At 41.1% G+C, this 16,630-nt stretch overlaps 1 protein-coding gene across 1 annotated transcript; it reads right to left on the bottom strand.

Moving 5' to 3' along the window:
* Positions 1–11,656: 11,656 nt before the first annotated feature.
* On the bottom strand, positions 11,657–16,264 carry LOC134442266 (WAS/WASL-interacting protein family member 3-like; the record flags this gene model as incomplete). The annotated part of the gene is made up of 6 exons (XM_063192506.1): positions 11,657–12,179; positions 12,879–12,947; positions 13,334–13,399; positions 13,553–13,591; positions 14,402–14,598; positions 15,965–16,264. Coding segments are annotated over 6 exons (800 nt in total), but the record flags the coding sequence as incomplete, so codon positions are not given.
* Positions 16,265–16,630: the final 366 nt, after the last annotated feature.

Below are 16,630 nucleotides of genomic sequence, written 5' to 3' on the forward strand. Positions count from 1 at the left end.
TGCTCAGCATGGTCTCCTATTGTAATGCACTGTACTCTACTGAACTATACTCTACTGTACCATACAGTTCTCTACTCTACTTCACTCCACTCCATTGTTCATTACTGCTGCTTGGGTCTAGGGATGGGTATCAGTGTATTCCTGGAAAGTGAGCTGCAGTTGCTCAGTTGGTACACCAACACATGTGAATACAGTACATGTATGCATGTTGCTTCATCGGTGGCATGGTGTAGTAGTTGTTGCAGCAGTATGAAGTTCAGAACTTCTGCTGTCTTTGCAAAGCTCTGATGACATTGTACCCCACTCTTCCTTTGCAAACCTCTTCATGATCCTCAAATCAAGTGTTCTTGCAGAGGGTTTTTAAATGTTGCTGTAAATCATGATACATGTGGTACGACCAAGGCCTCCAGGAGGAGAGAAGTGCCGCAAATTCTCCAATTAAATAAACAAGTTTTTAATGTGACAACTCGAGAGTGTGCAGCACTTATCTCCTCCTGCAAGTGTGCAACTGCACTCAGGACCCGCCAGGTTAGTGGGGGGATTAATTAACCAGTGCTCTCCACCATCCTCTTCCATGACTGAGGCACCCCAATTATGGTACCGTCCCGCTGCACTGCTGCCTTTCGGATGCCCTTTGGGGGCTGCCCCCTTGCACGGGTGAGGCATAAATGCAATTTTGGTGTGTGTCGTGTGCACAGTGTGTAGTGTGTTGTGGCGGGCTGTGTCACAATGTGAATGGATGTAGGAGTTAACTAGTTGAACTTTCACTTCACTTTCTACTACTAAAGACTACTAAAAAGGGACAAGGGATGAGTTTATGTTGTGTTTATATACAATTGCTATGATTTCAGTTGCAAGACTAATATCATAGGGGACATTATCACATATATTTCTGGTATACAACCTCTGGGCGCATAACAACATTGATTTTAGGACAAGTAGTCAGGATTCAGACACCATATGACACAATGGAATCACTGAGATATCATTGATACTGGTTATGGTAAATGATTTGCCTAGTTAACATTGCTCTGCAAACAGGTACACCAAATATATGATAATATATGAATATGCTACCCACTCCAAGCTTTCATATGGTATATAACAAGCTATGACAACCAACTGCAAAATGCACCTAGAGGTATTGCTTCCTGAACTTTATGAGAAAATGGTAAAACTGTGTTTTGAAAAAAATAACATGCCTCATACAAGACTGAAAATCACCCCCTAAACATGGGATAACATAGTGAAAGGATACATTTTCAGATTCCTGATACTCAAGACAATATTTTAGAGTTTAAAATAGGTCTTTCTGATGCTCCCTGATGCCACAGTATGAAAAGACAAGAGATGGTATCAGCGAAAATGGAAAGAAATGTGTCTGAGTAAATGTTTGAAGAGCTGCAGGGAGGGCTATACTTAACCAAAATGTTCTCAAGAGGTGTCGGATGAAAGCTCAGAGTCTCCCCTTCGCAACGATACCACACATAACAAAATTAACCATCCCTATATGTCTTAAACAAGGGCCAGTAGAAAGACAGGCACCCATCTTAAAAAACCTTTATTTTTGATGGGGGGGTGTTACTTTAACGGCTGATAACCCTAACTTGGCTGTACTTCCAGAAGGGTTATCATACAAAAATGTTAACTTCAGACATGTATCTTTTCAAAAAATATAAGCAACCTTTGCCCCTCTGAGTGGTACCGACATCTCACCTGGCCCGTGGACTATGTACTTTAAGACCAGATTCACACTAGAGCGTGGGGGGACCGAAGCAAGAAGACGGAGATCTTTCTGCTTAGTCTCGGCCGGTATGTTCTACTCAGCCTTTCACACAGACAGCGTCGACATGCCTGGCCAGTCCTCTTCAAAATGTCTGTCGACATGAGCTGCCTCGTCGAGATGAGCTCCCGGTAGCCTAACTCGACAGTGGCGTCCTATCTATTTATGCTGCCTCGTCGAAATTAGCTACCTTGATTTTCATTCCGGAGACGTTTCAATAACTGACTTATTTTGGCTACAATTTTAAAACGAGCAGCGTGTCTCGTCCGTGCCTTTAGACTTTTCCGGAGAAGTTTCTGTATTGGTCTTTTACCAAGTTTCCATTGTGACTGATGAGAGAGTACTATTTCTTGACTGACCACCCTTGCCTCTGAGCACCAAAGTTGAAAGAATGTTGAATATTGAACAGATGGAATGTCCACAAAAGAAAAATAGGTTTAACCTCAAAATGTTGAGGATTTAATTGTATTTCACAGATAATATTAACAAAGAAATGTTCTGGCTTCAGCTTCTCATGGCAGGAGGTAGACGTAAGAAAGCTGTTGCCTCCAATCAGCCACACCTGGTCTGGTCATCAGCAGGTATTTGAAGCCTCAGGTTTGGAGACACAGCCCTCCAGGCCTGTAGAGGGTGCACAAGAAATGCTTCCGACGAAAAGGTTAATTACACTTCAAGACTGTAGGTGGTGCAAAAGAAGTGTTTTCGTGGAAAGGTTAAATTGGCTCTTACACTCCGGCCCCTAATTGTATGGAGTGTGACTATAATACAATTACATAAACATAAAAAAGAGCCTTTAACGATACCAAAATAAAATTTCTTCTAAAGTTAAATAAAACTTCTACATACTTCAATTGTTTTGGTTGTCAGGGGGGCAGACATCTACCAGCAGGCAGACGTTTGTGATGGGGTGTTCAATGCTTGTCTTTGTTTTCTTCATTGAATGTACCGGCCCACTTCCATCTTAAAAAGTGTGAAGGACCTGGCCCAACTTCCAGGACTTTGGGGGACTGCTCCATCCAAATCAAGCTGATGTCTTCTGTTTTGATGTTTGGCTCCACCCATTGTTGCTATTCTTGTAACAGCGGTAAATTTTGTTGGATCCACATCAAACAGGCAGCTTGCTCTTTGTACACCAGGTGGCACCGTTTCCAATTTGTCCAATTTTTTAGAAAATGTCTCACTACTTTCTCTTCCATTTCCAAGTCTTCAATATCAAGATTCTGGCCCCCTAGTGTCGATTTGAAGAATTGCATCTTTAGAGCAACTTCTCTGCTCGGAGAGCGTTTTTGCAATTTCGTTTCTTTTTCTTATAAGGATCTGCAACATGTTCTTAAATTTCAACAGCCAGGCTACTGCCTTCTTATGTTTCAGCCAATCTGAAAATGTGACAGTAGTTTGCAGTTGGGCTTTCTTTACCTTACCTACAAGTACTCAGACAGTGACTTTGTTTCTAGTCTCTTGGTCAGCCATTGGGTTGAGCAGGGAGTCAACAGGATGGACTGGCCAGTCATCTTGTTTGCAGAAAAAGGTTGGATCTTCTATCCATTAGCTGCATTGGCTGCATTTTCTTACTGTCAAGCCTTGTGACATGTCATCGTCTGGGTATGATACTCGATGATGAGCAACGAAGGTGTGGGATTGTGAATGGTCATTGGCAATGCATCTCAGAAGTTTCTGACCGTCATTCCAAAACACTGATCTCTCAAGTTCAAGTTGTAGCTCTATCCCGGAAATTTTATCGATTTTGACTTCAAGCACTGCAGCGGAGAGCTCCATTTTGGGGATCGTAAACTGTTTCAAGGGAGCCAATCTTCCTTTTCCCATCATGGAGACGCAGGCGTCACCCTGACTATTTTTCATCCGCAGGTAAGTTGCAGTGCTGTAGTCATATTTACAGGGATCTGAGAGGTAATGCAGTTGAATGTGTGTTTTTTCAAAGTGCTTTGTTTTGATGCAGCAAGGCACACAGATGTCACTCAACTTCTCCAGACTGGAAGTCCACTCTATCCACTTCTTGGATGTTGTGGCAGGAACAGGTTCATCCCAGCTATACTTGTCACTGCATAACTGCTGGAGCATGTGCAGGACGAGTAACAGGACTACTAAGAAGCTGAGTGGGTCGTACACTGATCTAGCGGGTATGCCCTTTCGAGTAAGTGCTCTGTGTTTCAGTGGGATCTTAAATGCATCATTCTCAACGTACCATTGTAGCCCAAGGGTCTTATCCATTGGCGGTACATTTTTCTCCAGGTCCAGCATTTCCACATCATTGGTTCTATCCCTCTTTGCTTTTTCAATTTTCTTCTTCAGGCCAAGGAGGCGCTGTTCTGCTATAGATTGATTGTTTGGCAGGACATGATTTTCTCTTCTGAAAGGTAAGTGCAGATTATGGTGTCCATTGTTTGGCACTACACGGTTTATAATTTTCACAGGTTTCTTGTTTTTCACTGATATTTCAGGTTTGACTTCTGGTGCCCTTTCATTGAATTGTTGGAAATGATGAATCGTAGGCTCCGCTGTTCTGGCTACTGAGATCCTGTTGCACCTGACCGCTGGACGGTTGGTTGTGTCCGAGTCATGGCCTCTAAGAGGACCACAAACCCACCAGCCTAGGTGTGATCTAATGGCAAATGCTCCACCCTGCTCACTATTAATCACTTCACAGGGCTCCATGACGTTGTGAGCATTTGATCCAATTAGCAATTCAACCTCGGCATCGATGTCAGGTAATATCACCTTTTGCAGGTATGGCCATTTTGACAGATCTTGTTGTCTCATCATGTTGTTCTTTGTTACAGGCATCTTCTTTTGGGTGTAGGCGTCTGGTAAGGTCACAAAATCAGTGCTGTTCAATGCAGCAACTTCAAGTCCAGTGACAAGGTATGAGGGGATGCATTTATCTTGACTCATAGTATGCAGCATAATGTTGGTCTTTCTTCCATTAATGTTCAATTTTGACATTAGTTGTTCCGTGCAAAAGGTAGCAGAACTGCCTGAATCAAGCAAAGCATATGTCTTAATTATCTTATCACTTTTACTGCTTTTTACTTGGACCGGGATAATGGGAAGTGCACATTCTGGCTTACCGGCCCCGATATGCCCATAGGATGTCAAGGCAACAGGTTGGTCACCGTCATGGTCAGCAGAGGGTTTTTGTGCATCTACATCTTTCTTTGTCTTTTGTTGATTTTGTAAGTGCAAAAGTTCAGGATGGGTTTTCTTGCATATATCACATGTGAGGCGCCTTGTGCAGTCCTGGCTGATGTGTCCCTTTGCAAGACATCCAAAGCAGATTCCATGTTTTCTTAGGAAGTCAATTTTTGCCTTGTTTGACATTTTTCTTAGACTTGAGCATTGTGCAATTGTGTGCGTACCTTTACAGAATCCACAATGTGGTAGTTGGACAATTGTTGTGGCGAAGCTTCCAGTAGATGTGGGCTTGTGCTGAAGTTTGGGTTGGTGTGTTTTCTGAGGGCTATCGATGATGTTGCCAAATACTGGGTCTGAGTAGATGCGGACTTGTTTTTCAAGGAATTCTACGAGATGGATGAATGTCACTCTTTTGTTTTCTGTTTGCATATCTGATGCCACTGTTCTCCATCTGTCACGGAGTCTATGGGGAAGTTTGAAGACCATGGCTTTGAGGTTGGATGCCAGGTTCAATTCATCCATGTACATGATGCTTTCCATGGAATTGCAGCAACTTCTGAGAAACAGAGTGTATGCCTGCAATGATTTTGGGTCTTCTGCTTTAACTGGTGACCAGGTATGAGCCTTTTCTATATAGGCATTTGCAATTTTATACTCATTGCCATAGTTTTCCTTCAGCAGACGTTTGGCTGTCACAAAACTTGTGTCTGAGGGCAAATGCTGACAACTCTTAATGAGTTCTTGAGCTGCTCCCTTTGTATACTGCTCTAAAAAAGACAATTTGTCTTCACTGGTCTCAACTTTAGACTCTACAATCAGCTCAAAGGACCGAATAAATGACTGGTACTGCAATATGTCACCATCAAAGGGCACTATGTCACGTTTTGGCAGAGCAGCAATTTGTTGTTGTCTTACCAGAGACTTTGTGATGTTGCTGTGGCTTTCCAGGATTGTGTGGAGTTGATCAGGCTCCGCTGTTCCCTGAGAAGCTTGAGTTTGCTGTGCTGTTGCAGTAGGTGGAGGGTTGTCACTTATCTGTACTGTTTGACGATTTGGTCTGTGGGGTGCAGTTGTCTGTTGAGCGATTGTTTGATGGGGTGCAGTCGTCTGATGAGCCATTGTTTGATGGGGTGATTGTGGCATGCTGACTTTGATATGTTGCTGTTGAGGTGCATTGACTTCAGTTTGTAGAGGGATATGGACAGTAGAATGATGCCAAATGGTTCCAGTTGTCTTTGGTTTTACGCAAGGTGTCATGGCAATGTTTTTAAAGTCCAATGTATCTTCTTTCTCTATGTGTAAACTTTCAAAGTATTCATTCATGCCATCCATGTTCGGTGAATCCATGTATCCCTCAGCAGATTTCAGTACCGCTATTTTGGCTGATGCAGCATCCAACTGTGTTTGTATGTCCAACAGCTCCTTCTTCTTTCTTAACAGTTCCTCTTGTTCCTCTATAGCGTGTTTCTCATGCAGTGCTTTGGCTTTGACTTCAAGTGATTTTCGTTCAGCCTCTGCCTGTATGCGTGAAGACACTGTGCTTTTTACAGATGGGACAGAACGGCCTTTACTTGATGTGCGAGATCTGGGTTTTCCTGCTGCTGATGCACTGTCTTCAGGCCTGATGTCATCAGTAACTTCAGCAGGCTGGTCATGGATCTCCTCTTTGGCCGTCTCTCCGATAGGTTTCAGGTTGGCCCACCATTGTGAAAGAGAGGAAAGGAATTCTGTTATCACTGTCCATTTTGGTTCAAACCACGTTGTTGTATCATTCTCACATTCTTCTTCATTCAATAAACACTGATACTTTGCGTGTGCTTCTTTAAATTCATTCAGTGTTGTGTTGTAAATGGTCTCATTTGCTTTGAGTTCGTCACTACAAGCGGTGTCTTTCATTAATTCTTTGATTATGTTCATGCGCCTAGTCAGCTGGCGAAGCTTGACTTTTCTGGTTGTGCGCACTTCTTCCAAGGTTTGTTTGGTAATTTCAACACCATCTGAGACTTCAACATCTTTAACTAAAGTTTCTTTTGTAATTTCATCAGCCATTTTAACAAACTAAGTCAGCCATTTGGGCCCTCAATACGTGAACAAAAAATGATTTTCTTCTTTCAATCTTCTTAATGTTTTCGTTAATGTTCTTAATTCAACAGAAAAAGTTCCATATCCATTCCAGGTAAGTAACAGAAATCCTCTTCATTCACAGGTAAGTAACAAAAATCTTCTTTTTCAGGTAAGTAATATAAATCTTCTTTTTCAGGTAAGAAATGTAAATCTTCTTCTTTTCCAGTTAACTAACATAAATCTTCTTTTGTAGATAATGAGGCTTTTTTGTACTTGCCTTTGTTCAAGGTTTCCAAGATGGTCGTCCTTTGTTTGCTTCCATGTGCTTTTCCAAACAATTCACTTCTGAGTTCCAATGTTCTTATAGTCCATGATTCCAAAGTAATTCGAAAGCAAAGTCCATTTTAGTCCAAATGTTCCAAGTCTTGAAGTCCAGTACTCCAAAAGGCAGCTTCTTACTTAAATGTATTGGTCTTTTACCAATGTCCCATGGTAACTGATTGGAGGCTTACAGCTTTCTTACTTAAATGTATTGGTCTTTTACCAAGTTTCCATTGTGACTGATAAGAGAGTACTACTTCTTGACTGACCACCCTTGCCTCTGAAGTTTAAAGTTGAAATGTTCAATATTGAACAGATAGAATGTCCACAAAAAGAAAATAAGTTTAACCTCAAAATGTTGAGGATTTAATTGTATTTCACAGATAATATTAACAAAGAAATGTTCTGGCTTCAGCTTCTCATGGCAGGAGGTAGACGTAAGAAAGCTGTTGCCTCCAATCAGCCACACCTGGTCTGGTCATCAGCAGGTATTTGAAGCCTCAGGTTTGGAGACACAGCCCTCCAGGCCTGTAGAGGGTGCACAAGAAATGCTTCCGACGAAAAGGTTAATTACACTTCAAGACTGTAGGTGGTGCAAAAGAAGTGTTTTCGTGGAAAGGTTAAATTGGCTCTTACAGTTTCTAATAGGCCTATTAGCCAACTATTAGCTAATAACTTGCCTATTGATTATTAGGCTATTTTATTTAGTAGGCCACTATTTTAAAACGAGCAGCGTGTCTCGTCCGCGCCTTTAGAAGTTTGTAATAACAAAACAAAGCTATGGGCTTAGGCCTATGGCCTAGGCCAGTGGTTCCCAAACTTTTCCCCCTGTGCACCCCCTTGTACATTTCAATGTGGTTCGCGCACCCCCTAAGCAAATATTTTGGTGTGCTGCAGGCCAGGCAAGTATGGATTCATTGCGCATTGACTGCACATTATGCACAGTTGTTTTAAGAAATCCTCTTTTCCAATAGTCTAGGAGTTAAACTACATTTCAGATGGACACTTACAGCATACAATTTACCATGCAATTAAAAACTACTTATTAATGCTGGATAAAAACTCACATATCCACCATTGCTCAATTTAGCTCGTGCAGCCCCTTATGGCAGGCCGTGCACCCCCAGGGGTGCATGCACCCCAGTTTGGGAAACCCTGGCCTAGGCTATAGAAACGAGCACAGCTCCCTTGAAAAAAATCTGCAAATACTTAAATCCACGCTGAAGGTGTGTTTTCCTAGCCTCGCGAGCCATCCTACGTACTTCCGCCAAATGGTAGTATTATGGGATGGTCAGGACCAGGCTAGTCTGTTCCTAGGACATGACACGAGTCATAATCTAGTCTAAGTGAGAGAGTTTTTGCTTCGCATTTGGTAGGTCTGCACGTTTCGGGCTGGCATGCACGCCGCATAAGACAAGTCTGATGCAACGTCGGGTGTGGGAATTAAATTGCTTGCAACAAACAGAGACAGCCTGTCTAATGACACAGGTGTTAGTTAGAAGAAGTGAAATGCAACGAGAGACAGCCTGGCCTAGGTCAGATTTTCTTAAGGGTTGATTTATTAATAAGTTTTATTAGATTATTAGAACAAGTTTGATGCGGGGTAATTTTGCGCAAGGAAATGGAGAGGGTGTGCTCTCTCACCAGCGTCTGTGGCATGGATATTAGGCTAGCCTACTTAGCGTTGCGTTGTGTTGTTGCAGTTGATATTTCACATGTTCAAGATCGGCTGTTCGGTAGCTCAGCTCGATGGCCAATCAGCCGCTGAAGTCGCGGTGTGGAGGTGCGCATGCGTGTGCATGCTCAGTAGCTAAAAGGATCACATCTCGACAGGGAGCTCATATAGACAGGACACCGGAATCAAACCCGGGTCGTCGGCATAGTAACCCCATGCCCTACTGTTAGGCTACGGCAGGGCCAGCATTGTTACATTTAGGGTGCAAGAGATGTAGTTCTACAATATTTTTGTCAACAACAACAAAAATTTAAATCGAAAAAAAGTAAAGGGATAGTTGTAATAGGGATACAGTTGTAAAGGGATATGTTATCTAAATCTCAAAACAAGCAAAGTCTGTTCTGCACAAGTATAAGACAGGATTAACACCACATACTTCGTAAGAAAGTATAGATAAAAAGAGAGAGAAAGAGACAGACAGACAGATAGATACCGGTAGATAGATAGATACTGCATCCGATGTTTGTTTGCAAATCAAATATTCATAAAGGTTTGGGGCAGGCTTCACCCAAAGGGTGCTGACCAAAATGCATAACTGAAAAGAAAGACGAGGACTCCCAATAGGTTTTTTATATTACACTGACATGTTTCGGCATTCTGCCTGATGCACTGAGGAAGGCAGAATGCAGAATTGCATCTAATATTAATAGCTGACACATGGTGCGAGCTCTCCTTACTTTTCAGTTTCCAAGTGACGAAATACTGGAATTTGCCACACTGTTATTCAACTTGACAATTAACTAGCTTGTTACATGCTAGTATAACCCCATTCTGATTACCCATCAGATGCCTTTCCTGATTCTGACTATTAAACATTTTCTCTGTGAAGTTAACAATGAGGCTTCATTGTTTTTTCAAGCTTCCCAGCATTGATAACTGTTACTTGGGGACATAAAAAACCTTGGCTTGTGATTTCTGTTTGTGGATTTAATTGAAATAGCTGAAATTGTGTGAAGTAGGTAGAAAATCAGGAACACAGTTGTCTTTCCTCAGTTTGTTAGTTGTCTGGTCGGGTGATTTTCTGATCCTCTGCCTCATCACCACAGTCACATGATGTAGACAACAGGGAAGCTGTGGACATGGTGGTAATTTATAAATAAATAATGAGATGTAGCTTGTTGTGAGTGCAGATTTTTCTTCTTTAAGTTGATACCTTTTATTGCGCACCCAAAGTCATTCATTCTTTTTTTCCCAGAAGTTGAGCGCGTCCTCTGACAAAATTGACAACAGGGAAGCCCCCATTCTGTTAAAATACGATTCTGCCCCGCCAAGCACTCTATCTTTTAATGTTTCTAATCCAGCGTTGCAGAATATTTAAACACAATTTGCCCTCTCTGTCAAATTTTAGGCTTGGCCACTTTCACATGTTTTTCTATAAGGCCTTTATTTGAAACTTCTGTGTTACATCAAAAGCTTGAATTTCAAAGCACTTGTGGTTTGAGGTCTGAAGACTTTTTATTAACAGATTTAAAAAAAAAAAAAAACAATTCCTGTTTACTGACCTTCTGCAACGACTATTAAACTACACTACTAAAGGTGCACTGTGATAGTGGCCAAAGTACTGTATTGCAACTATGCTGCTCATCGAAACTGTGCTGCCTATTGCCAAATTTGATATTTTCATTAATATTTACTAAATAAACTTATATTTAAGATTATCTTTTTTTATTTTTATTTCTCCTTTATTTTACTAGGGTAAAAACACATTGAGGCAGTTGCCTCTTTTTCAAGTGTGCCCTAGCCAAAAGAGCAGCAAAAACGCAAAACGCACTCCATACGACACACAGTACAGACAGAAACAAACAAGTCACAAAGACAACATATCCAGACAGCAAAACATAAAAGATTGAGACATAAAAACATGCAAGACATTACCATAGAGAAACATGCAGGACATAACAAAAACAAGACAAACAGCGCTCATCAATAAAATACACAACAAAGACATAATTTAACAAGAAGCATAGACCAATGCAGACACTTACAGGATGAAAATAAGACATGCTACGCTGATTTTTTATTTATTTTTTTTTTTTTTAAAAGAGTAAGAGTACAGCAAGTTTTGCAGCCACAATTTTCAAAATGGGGCACATGGAGAAGATCCACCTTTTCATGTAAGAAAAATGCAATTTTCCCAGTTATAATGATGAATACTTAAAATTTGATGGTGGTGGTAAGTATTTAACAACATTTCTGAATCAGTGGCACAAATTCTGGAAAGAAACTGCTAAATATTATACAGTGTACCTTTAAAGTCATAGAGCATAGATGTTTCTATGCACTTTACGGTGAGATGTTTATGCCCTTTTTGCATTTGTTTAATTTTTTTAAATGAAATGTCTTGTCTTGTCTCGTCTTGCCTTGGCTAAGTCTCTCTTCGAAAAGAGATTCTATATCTCAACGAGATGTACCTGGATAAATAGATAATTAGATCAATAGCTCATAAAATATATTTTTTAAAGAGTAGGCCTATCTTCTCAGATTTGTAAAGGATTGAGTTTAAGTCTTTCAGGGCTTGAGAATGCGTTGATAAGAAAAGGCCTTGTTTGTCAATCATTGGCAATCAAAAATTGTCTATCAACTTCGAGCACGGATAAAGCCTTGACTTACATTAAAAAACCCAATAAAAAACACTCTGGGTACATCATTATCATATCTCCAGTCCTCGACCTGAAGTTATGACCTAGGGGTTTGCTGAGGTCTCGTTTCCAATAAAGTTTCCACGCGGTCAGACTAGCCTTAACAACTTTTGGGGGGACTTTACCCTTTTCAACATCCCAATTGTAACAGAGGAAATAACCTTTGAATTGTGCTTTTGAGAGCTATTGGATTAAACTTCTTCTATTGTCCATGACATCTTGTGACGTTATCACAAGGGCCCACGCACAAGGGAGGACTAGAGTTAGGATGATGGAAAGATCCCTCTTTCTGCTTTAGAAGTTGAGCTTGGCTGAGTATTAGACAGTGGTGTCACTTGTATCAGTGTGGAGAGGAGATTCAACCAGAGAGAAAGTCACTTGTGGTTCCAGACAATCCACCAGGTTGGTACTGGTAGTCTGGGGGTGAAGGGGCGCTGGGTTCAGCAGGGGTGGGAATAACAGGCACACCATATGCTCCGGTTGGACCCTAGAAGAACAAGAAGAAGAACAAGGAGGAGGAGGAAGAAGAAGAAGAGGATGAAGACAAAGAAGAAGAAGAAGAAGAAGAAGAAGAAGAAGAGGAGGAGGAAGAAGAAGAGGATAATGAAGAAGAAGAATAAAAAGAAGAAGAAGAAGAAGAAGAATGATATGGAAAAGCAGGGGGAGAAGTGGAAAGACAAGGAGATTCATTTTAGTTTAATAACTCACTGCAATTGACATTATAATAATTTAATAGATAGGCATCATTTAAAATAGTAATGCCCACGGCTAATTACGTCGATATATATCAATTAGGGTTTTTTTTTTTACAGCTAGGCATTGGGGGTCGTCTCTCCTATGTTGTTTACAAATATCATGCTTCCACGCATATAGAAAGTGGTCCTGTAGGTGTCAGAAGTGTCATTGTGGATAGTCAGGGCAAAAAGAGAGTACATGTAATAAGAAATAGAGGGCCAGACACCAGACAGTCGCAAAGCAGAAGCCCCTTTCTCTGTATTGTGTGTGCTGTCCACAAAGCATTTTGCATATGGTTGGTATGCTGGTTTGAAAATGGCTGCCAGCCAATGAGTTGTATATAGTACACACATGTATTATACAAGGCATAATGTTGCATCTCCAATCAGCTGCTGAAGCGACCTCTATTGGTGAACTGTCTGCAGTCTTCAATACTGTAGAATAAACATACCTCAGGCGGAGCGTAGGGAACATAAGGAACGTAGGGCGCAGGTCCGTTGGCCATCAACTCATCATAAGACTGTGGCAGAAATCATAGGAGAATGGAAAAGATAAACAAAAAACACATTTGCATGCGTTTTTAAATGAATGAATACAAACAAATGTACATAAAATAAAATACTTAATTATATTGAAATAAACAATACATTTAATACAGACACCCAAAAAAACAAGTATGATTAGTTTTTGTTTCTACTACCCCAATATGTTTGTCAGTCAAAGAAAATACACAGAAAGAGTTATTAGGAAAAACGCATAATCTGTGAATGAGAGAGCCATGCCATTGTTGTAATTACTGCGTTATAACAGATATGCGGATATTTTTAATATACATGTAAACAGCTTTTAAGTGATGAATGAATTGATAAAGACAGAGATCTAGAATTTTCTGGGGGCTGAACTTACAGGTGGAGGGCTGTCGTAGCTGTGTGTTGTTGGAGAGTCTCGGATGTCTTCCACTCGACTCTGAGCCTAAAAAGTACATATAAACATGCAGAGAGTCACAGAGAACTATCAGCTATGACACAGAGAGAAGGAGGAAACGAAGAGAAAATACAAAATAGTAAGGCAAAGCAAAATAAAGAAAAACAAGCTTTTCAGAGGAGAAGGTCTCCTGTGTCTCACCCCTGGCTGGTAGGCTGGTTCAGGCCTTGGGACAGGACCCTGCAAGGAACAGACAGAGCAAAATAGGGTTGTGTTTCCTTAAAGTAGCGTTTCTCAGCGGGGGCGCTACAGCCCCCCAGGGGGCATTAGAGAGCTCCAGGGGGGCGTAGAGAAGGATACAGCTGAGTGGGAGCAGGCATTAGTTTCCATTGGGGACCATTAGTCTATTTAATTTTTCAATCCTAAGGGGGTGTTGGCAGGCTTATGATGAGGCCAAGGGGTCGTTTGTTCGAAAAAGGTTGAGAATCACAGGCTTAAAGCGTAGTTGCTAGCCGGTTAGCAACTTGAGTAGTTGTTGCCAATGGGATATTGTATTGCATGCAATTTGGATGGAAAGTGCAGTGACAGAGAATGAGCACAAAAGAGAGAAATAGTGTAGCTTACATAATACAAAGAGAAGCTAATAATTGATTGGATGGTGCTACAAACCAGAGTCTTCCTGATAATTGCATAGTTTGATTATTCGGTTTCTCATAGAGTACTGCAGTGGTCTCCAAATGCTTCCTGATGAAGACAAATCGAAACGCGTAGGCATGTAGCCAGTGTTCAATTAAGACTTTTTAACTTTAGTAAGGAGTGCCTCAAATAGTGTTTTTTCTCTTTTCATGGAAGTTTGGAAGGACAAGTTTTTTTTGAAGAGCACCCTTTTTTACTAATTGGATACAGGACCCAGTGAAGCATTCCCATTTCTCTTTTTGCTACATTAACCGATACATTTGTGGCCATATCCTCGGCTGCGCCATCTAAGTATCAATATGAATGGATTCATACAGTCATCCCTATGCGGCCCAAAGCAACACAAACACTTACATGGATATAGACAGGCGGGTCAGAAGGAGCGGAAGGGGTAGCGGCCGGTGCGGAAGGGGTGGCAGCAGATGCGACGGCAGGAGAGGGGGCTTCCTTCTTTTTATTAGAGCATCTCCTCACACAGCAACCGATGATGAACAGTGTGAGGATACTGGCAGCCAAGGCTATAGGCACAGCCCTGTCTGGAATGGTTGGTCCTGCGTGGAGGAAATGAAGAGCCAGAGTCAGTGATTTAGTGGGAAACTTAATACTGACAAATTTAAATTCTTTCAATTTCTTCAGAATACAATAGAACATTCCATCAGGTGAAATCATGTCTTGAAAACTTTGAGTTTGAACACATAAAACGTATGGAATGGCTTATAAAACTTCTTATGGAACTCACTGGAATACTAAAACTCCTGAATTCCCATCAGAAGTTAGTATTCCATTTCAAACAGGTCAAACCATTTATTTTGAATATACTGTAGAACACTTAAGGGACAACCAGGGCCGGATTCAGATGGCCTGGGGCCCCTGGGCTACAGCTTGCTTTTTGTTCTTGAGTCATTTCAGACTCAGAGATAATGATTTATAGGTTGAACATATTTTGGAAATGACTTGTTTGCTTATTAAAATACTGTTCAAAATGTTACTTTTCAACAGGGGTGTACTCATTATTGCTGAGCACTGCATGCTGTACTTTTACTGCACTAATACTTGAGTTAGACTCTATGGCATAACTTAGTGTGTGTGTGTGTGTGTGTGTGTGTGTGTGTGTGCGTGCATATGTGTGTGTGTGTGTGTGTGTGTGTGTGTGTGTGTGTGTGTGTGTGTGTGTGTGTGTGTGTGTTTACACACTAATGTACTTTTCAAAAAGAACTAACTCTACTTGGCATCTTGTCATTTTGTATATTTCCTGTGCACTTTGTATCTGCTAGTGCTGTTGGTTGTGATTATATCCTTTTGAGTCGCTTTGATTAAAAAGTGCCTGCCAAATGCAGTGCAATATAATAGGGCATTTTTTTCTGTCTTTAAAGGACCAGTTCTGCCAATTTCAATATGCTGTTGTATTGCGCACGCTACCCTTGACTCGTCAGTACCTGAAGATACTGCAGATCTGATCTATTCTAATGGGGGCAGATTTTGTTTACATTTTTAAAAACTATTAACTCTTAACATCTTAACAAAGGCCTACTCCAAATATTTTCCCAAAAGGTATCACTGTTTGCTAGTTGTCTGCTGATGTTGCATGACCTTGGTAATAAATCAAGATGTTTTTTTGAAATGTAAACAAACACCTGCCCCCATTAAAATGACCAAGATCTTGGAAAAGGCTGAATAAAAAGGGTAGTGTGAGCCTTACAACTGCATGTTGAAATTGGCTTAACTTATCCTTTAATCCTGCACATGATGTCTTGAAAACCTACGTATAGAATAGCTGAGCTTGGAAAACTAAAAAAAAAAAAAAAAACCCTTAATTCCCTTCAGAATTAAGTATTCCATGATATATACATTTTTTTGGAATTCAAACGTACAATATATGGAATTATCTGAGCATACAATATGAGACAAATGACTCACCTCCAGAGCCTCCAGCGACATCGATCACAAAAGCTCTGCCTTTCTTCTCGGTGACCACATACCGTCCGACAGCTTTAGAGTCTGCACCTGACATCTCGAACTGCAGCACGTCAAGATGAGTGTTTATGAATAGTCGACCCTTGAAGATCCTCAACGCGTCTTCGGTCATCATGCCGTTCTCGAAGATCACATGCTGCTTGTTCTGGACATCGGTAAAAGTGACCACTGCCTCAGACACAGGAACCGCAACCCTGTCTTCCCATGAGTCATGGGTATCCACATCATGCCACCTGCTCCCCTCTGTAGTTGGGGGAAAGGGGGGAAAAAACGGAATTCGACTGAGATATTGAATTGAGTTTTAGTTGTAGTAGTGCGTTGCAGGGCTTGACATTAACTTTTTTTCTTGCCGACCACTGTGGCTAGTGGTTTTCCCGAGTCACTAGCCATCCAGCTATTCTACTAGCCACATTTTTTTTGTATCATGACGCTTTACATCTAACCTCAGAAGATGAGGTGCTCCAAGAAGATGGGTGCATGGCTTTCTACATGGAGATAAAACAAACAAATAGAAACTGAGTAACTGAGCATTGTCTTATACAAACAATTGATACACAAGTGGTGCAGAATATACGCCATTCTGATATGTCATACCATAAAATAAGCTAC

Source organism: Engraulis encrasicolus, unplaced genomic scaffold (assembly GCF_034702125.1).
Source record: "Engraulis encrasicolus isolate BLACKSEA-1 unplaced genomic scaffold, IST_EnEncr_1.0 scaffold_135_np1212, whole genome shotgun sequence".
NCBI lineage: Eukaryota > Metazoa > Chordata > Actinopteri > Clupeiformes > Engraulidae > Engraulis > Engraulis encrasicolus.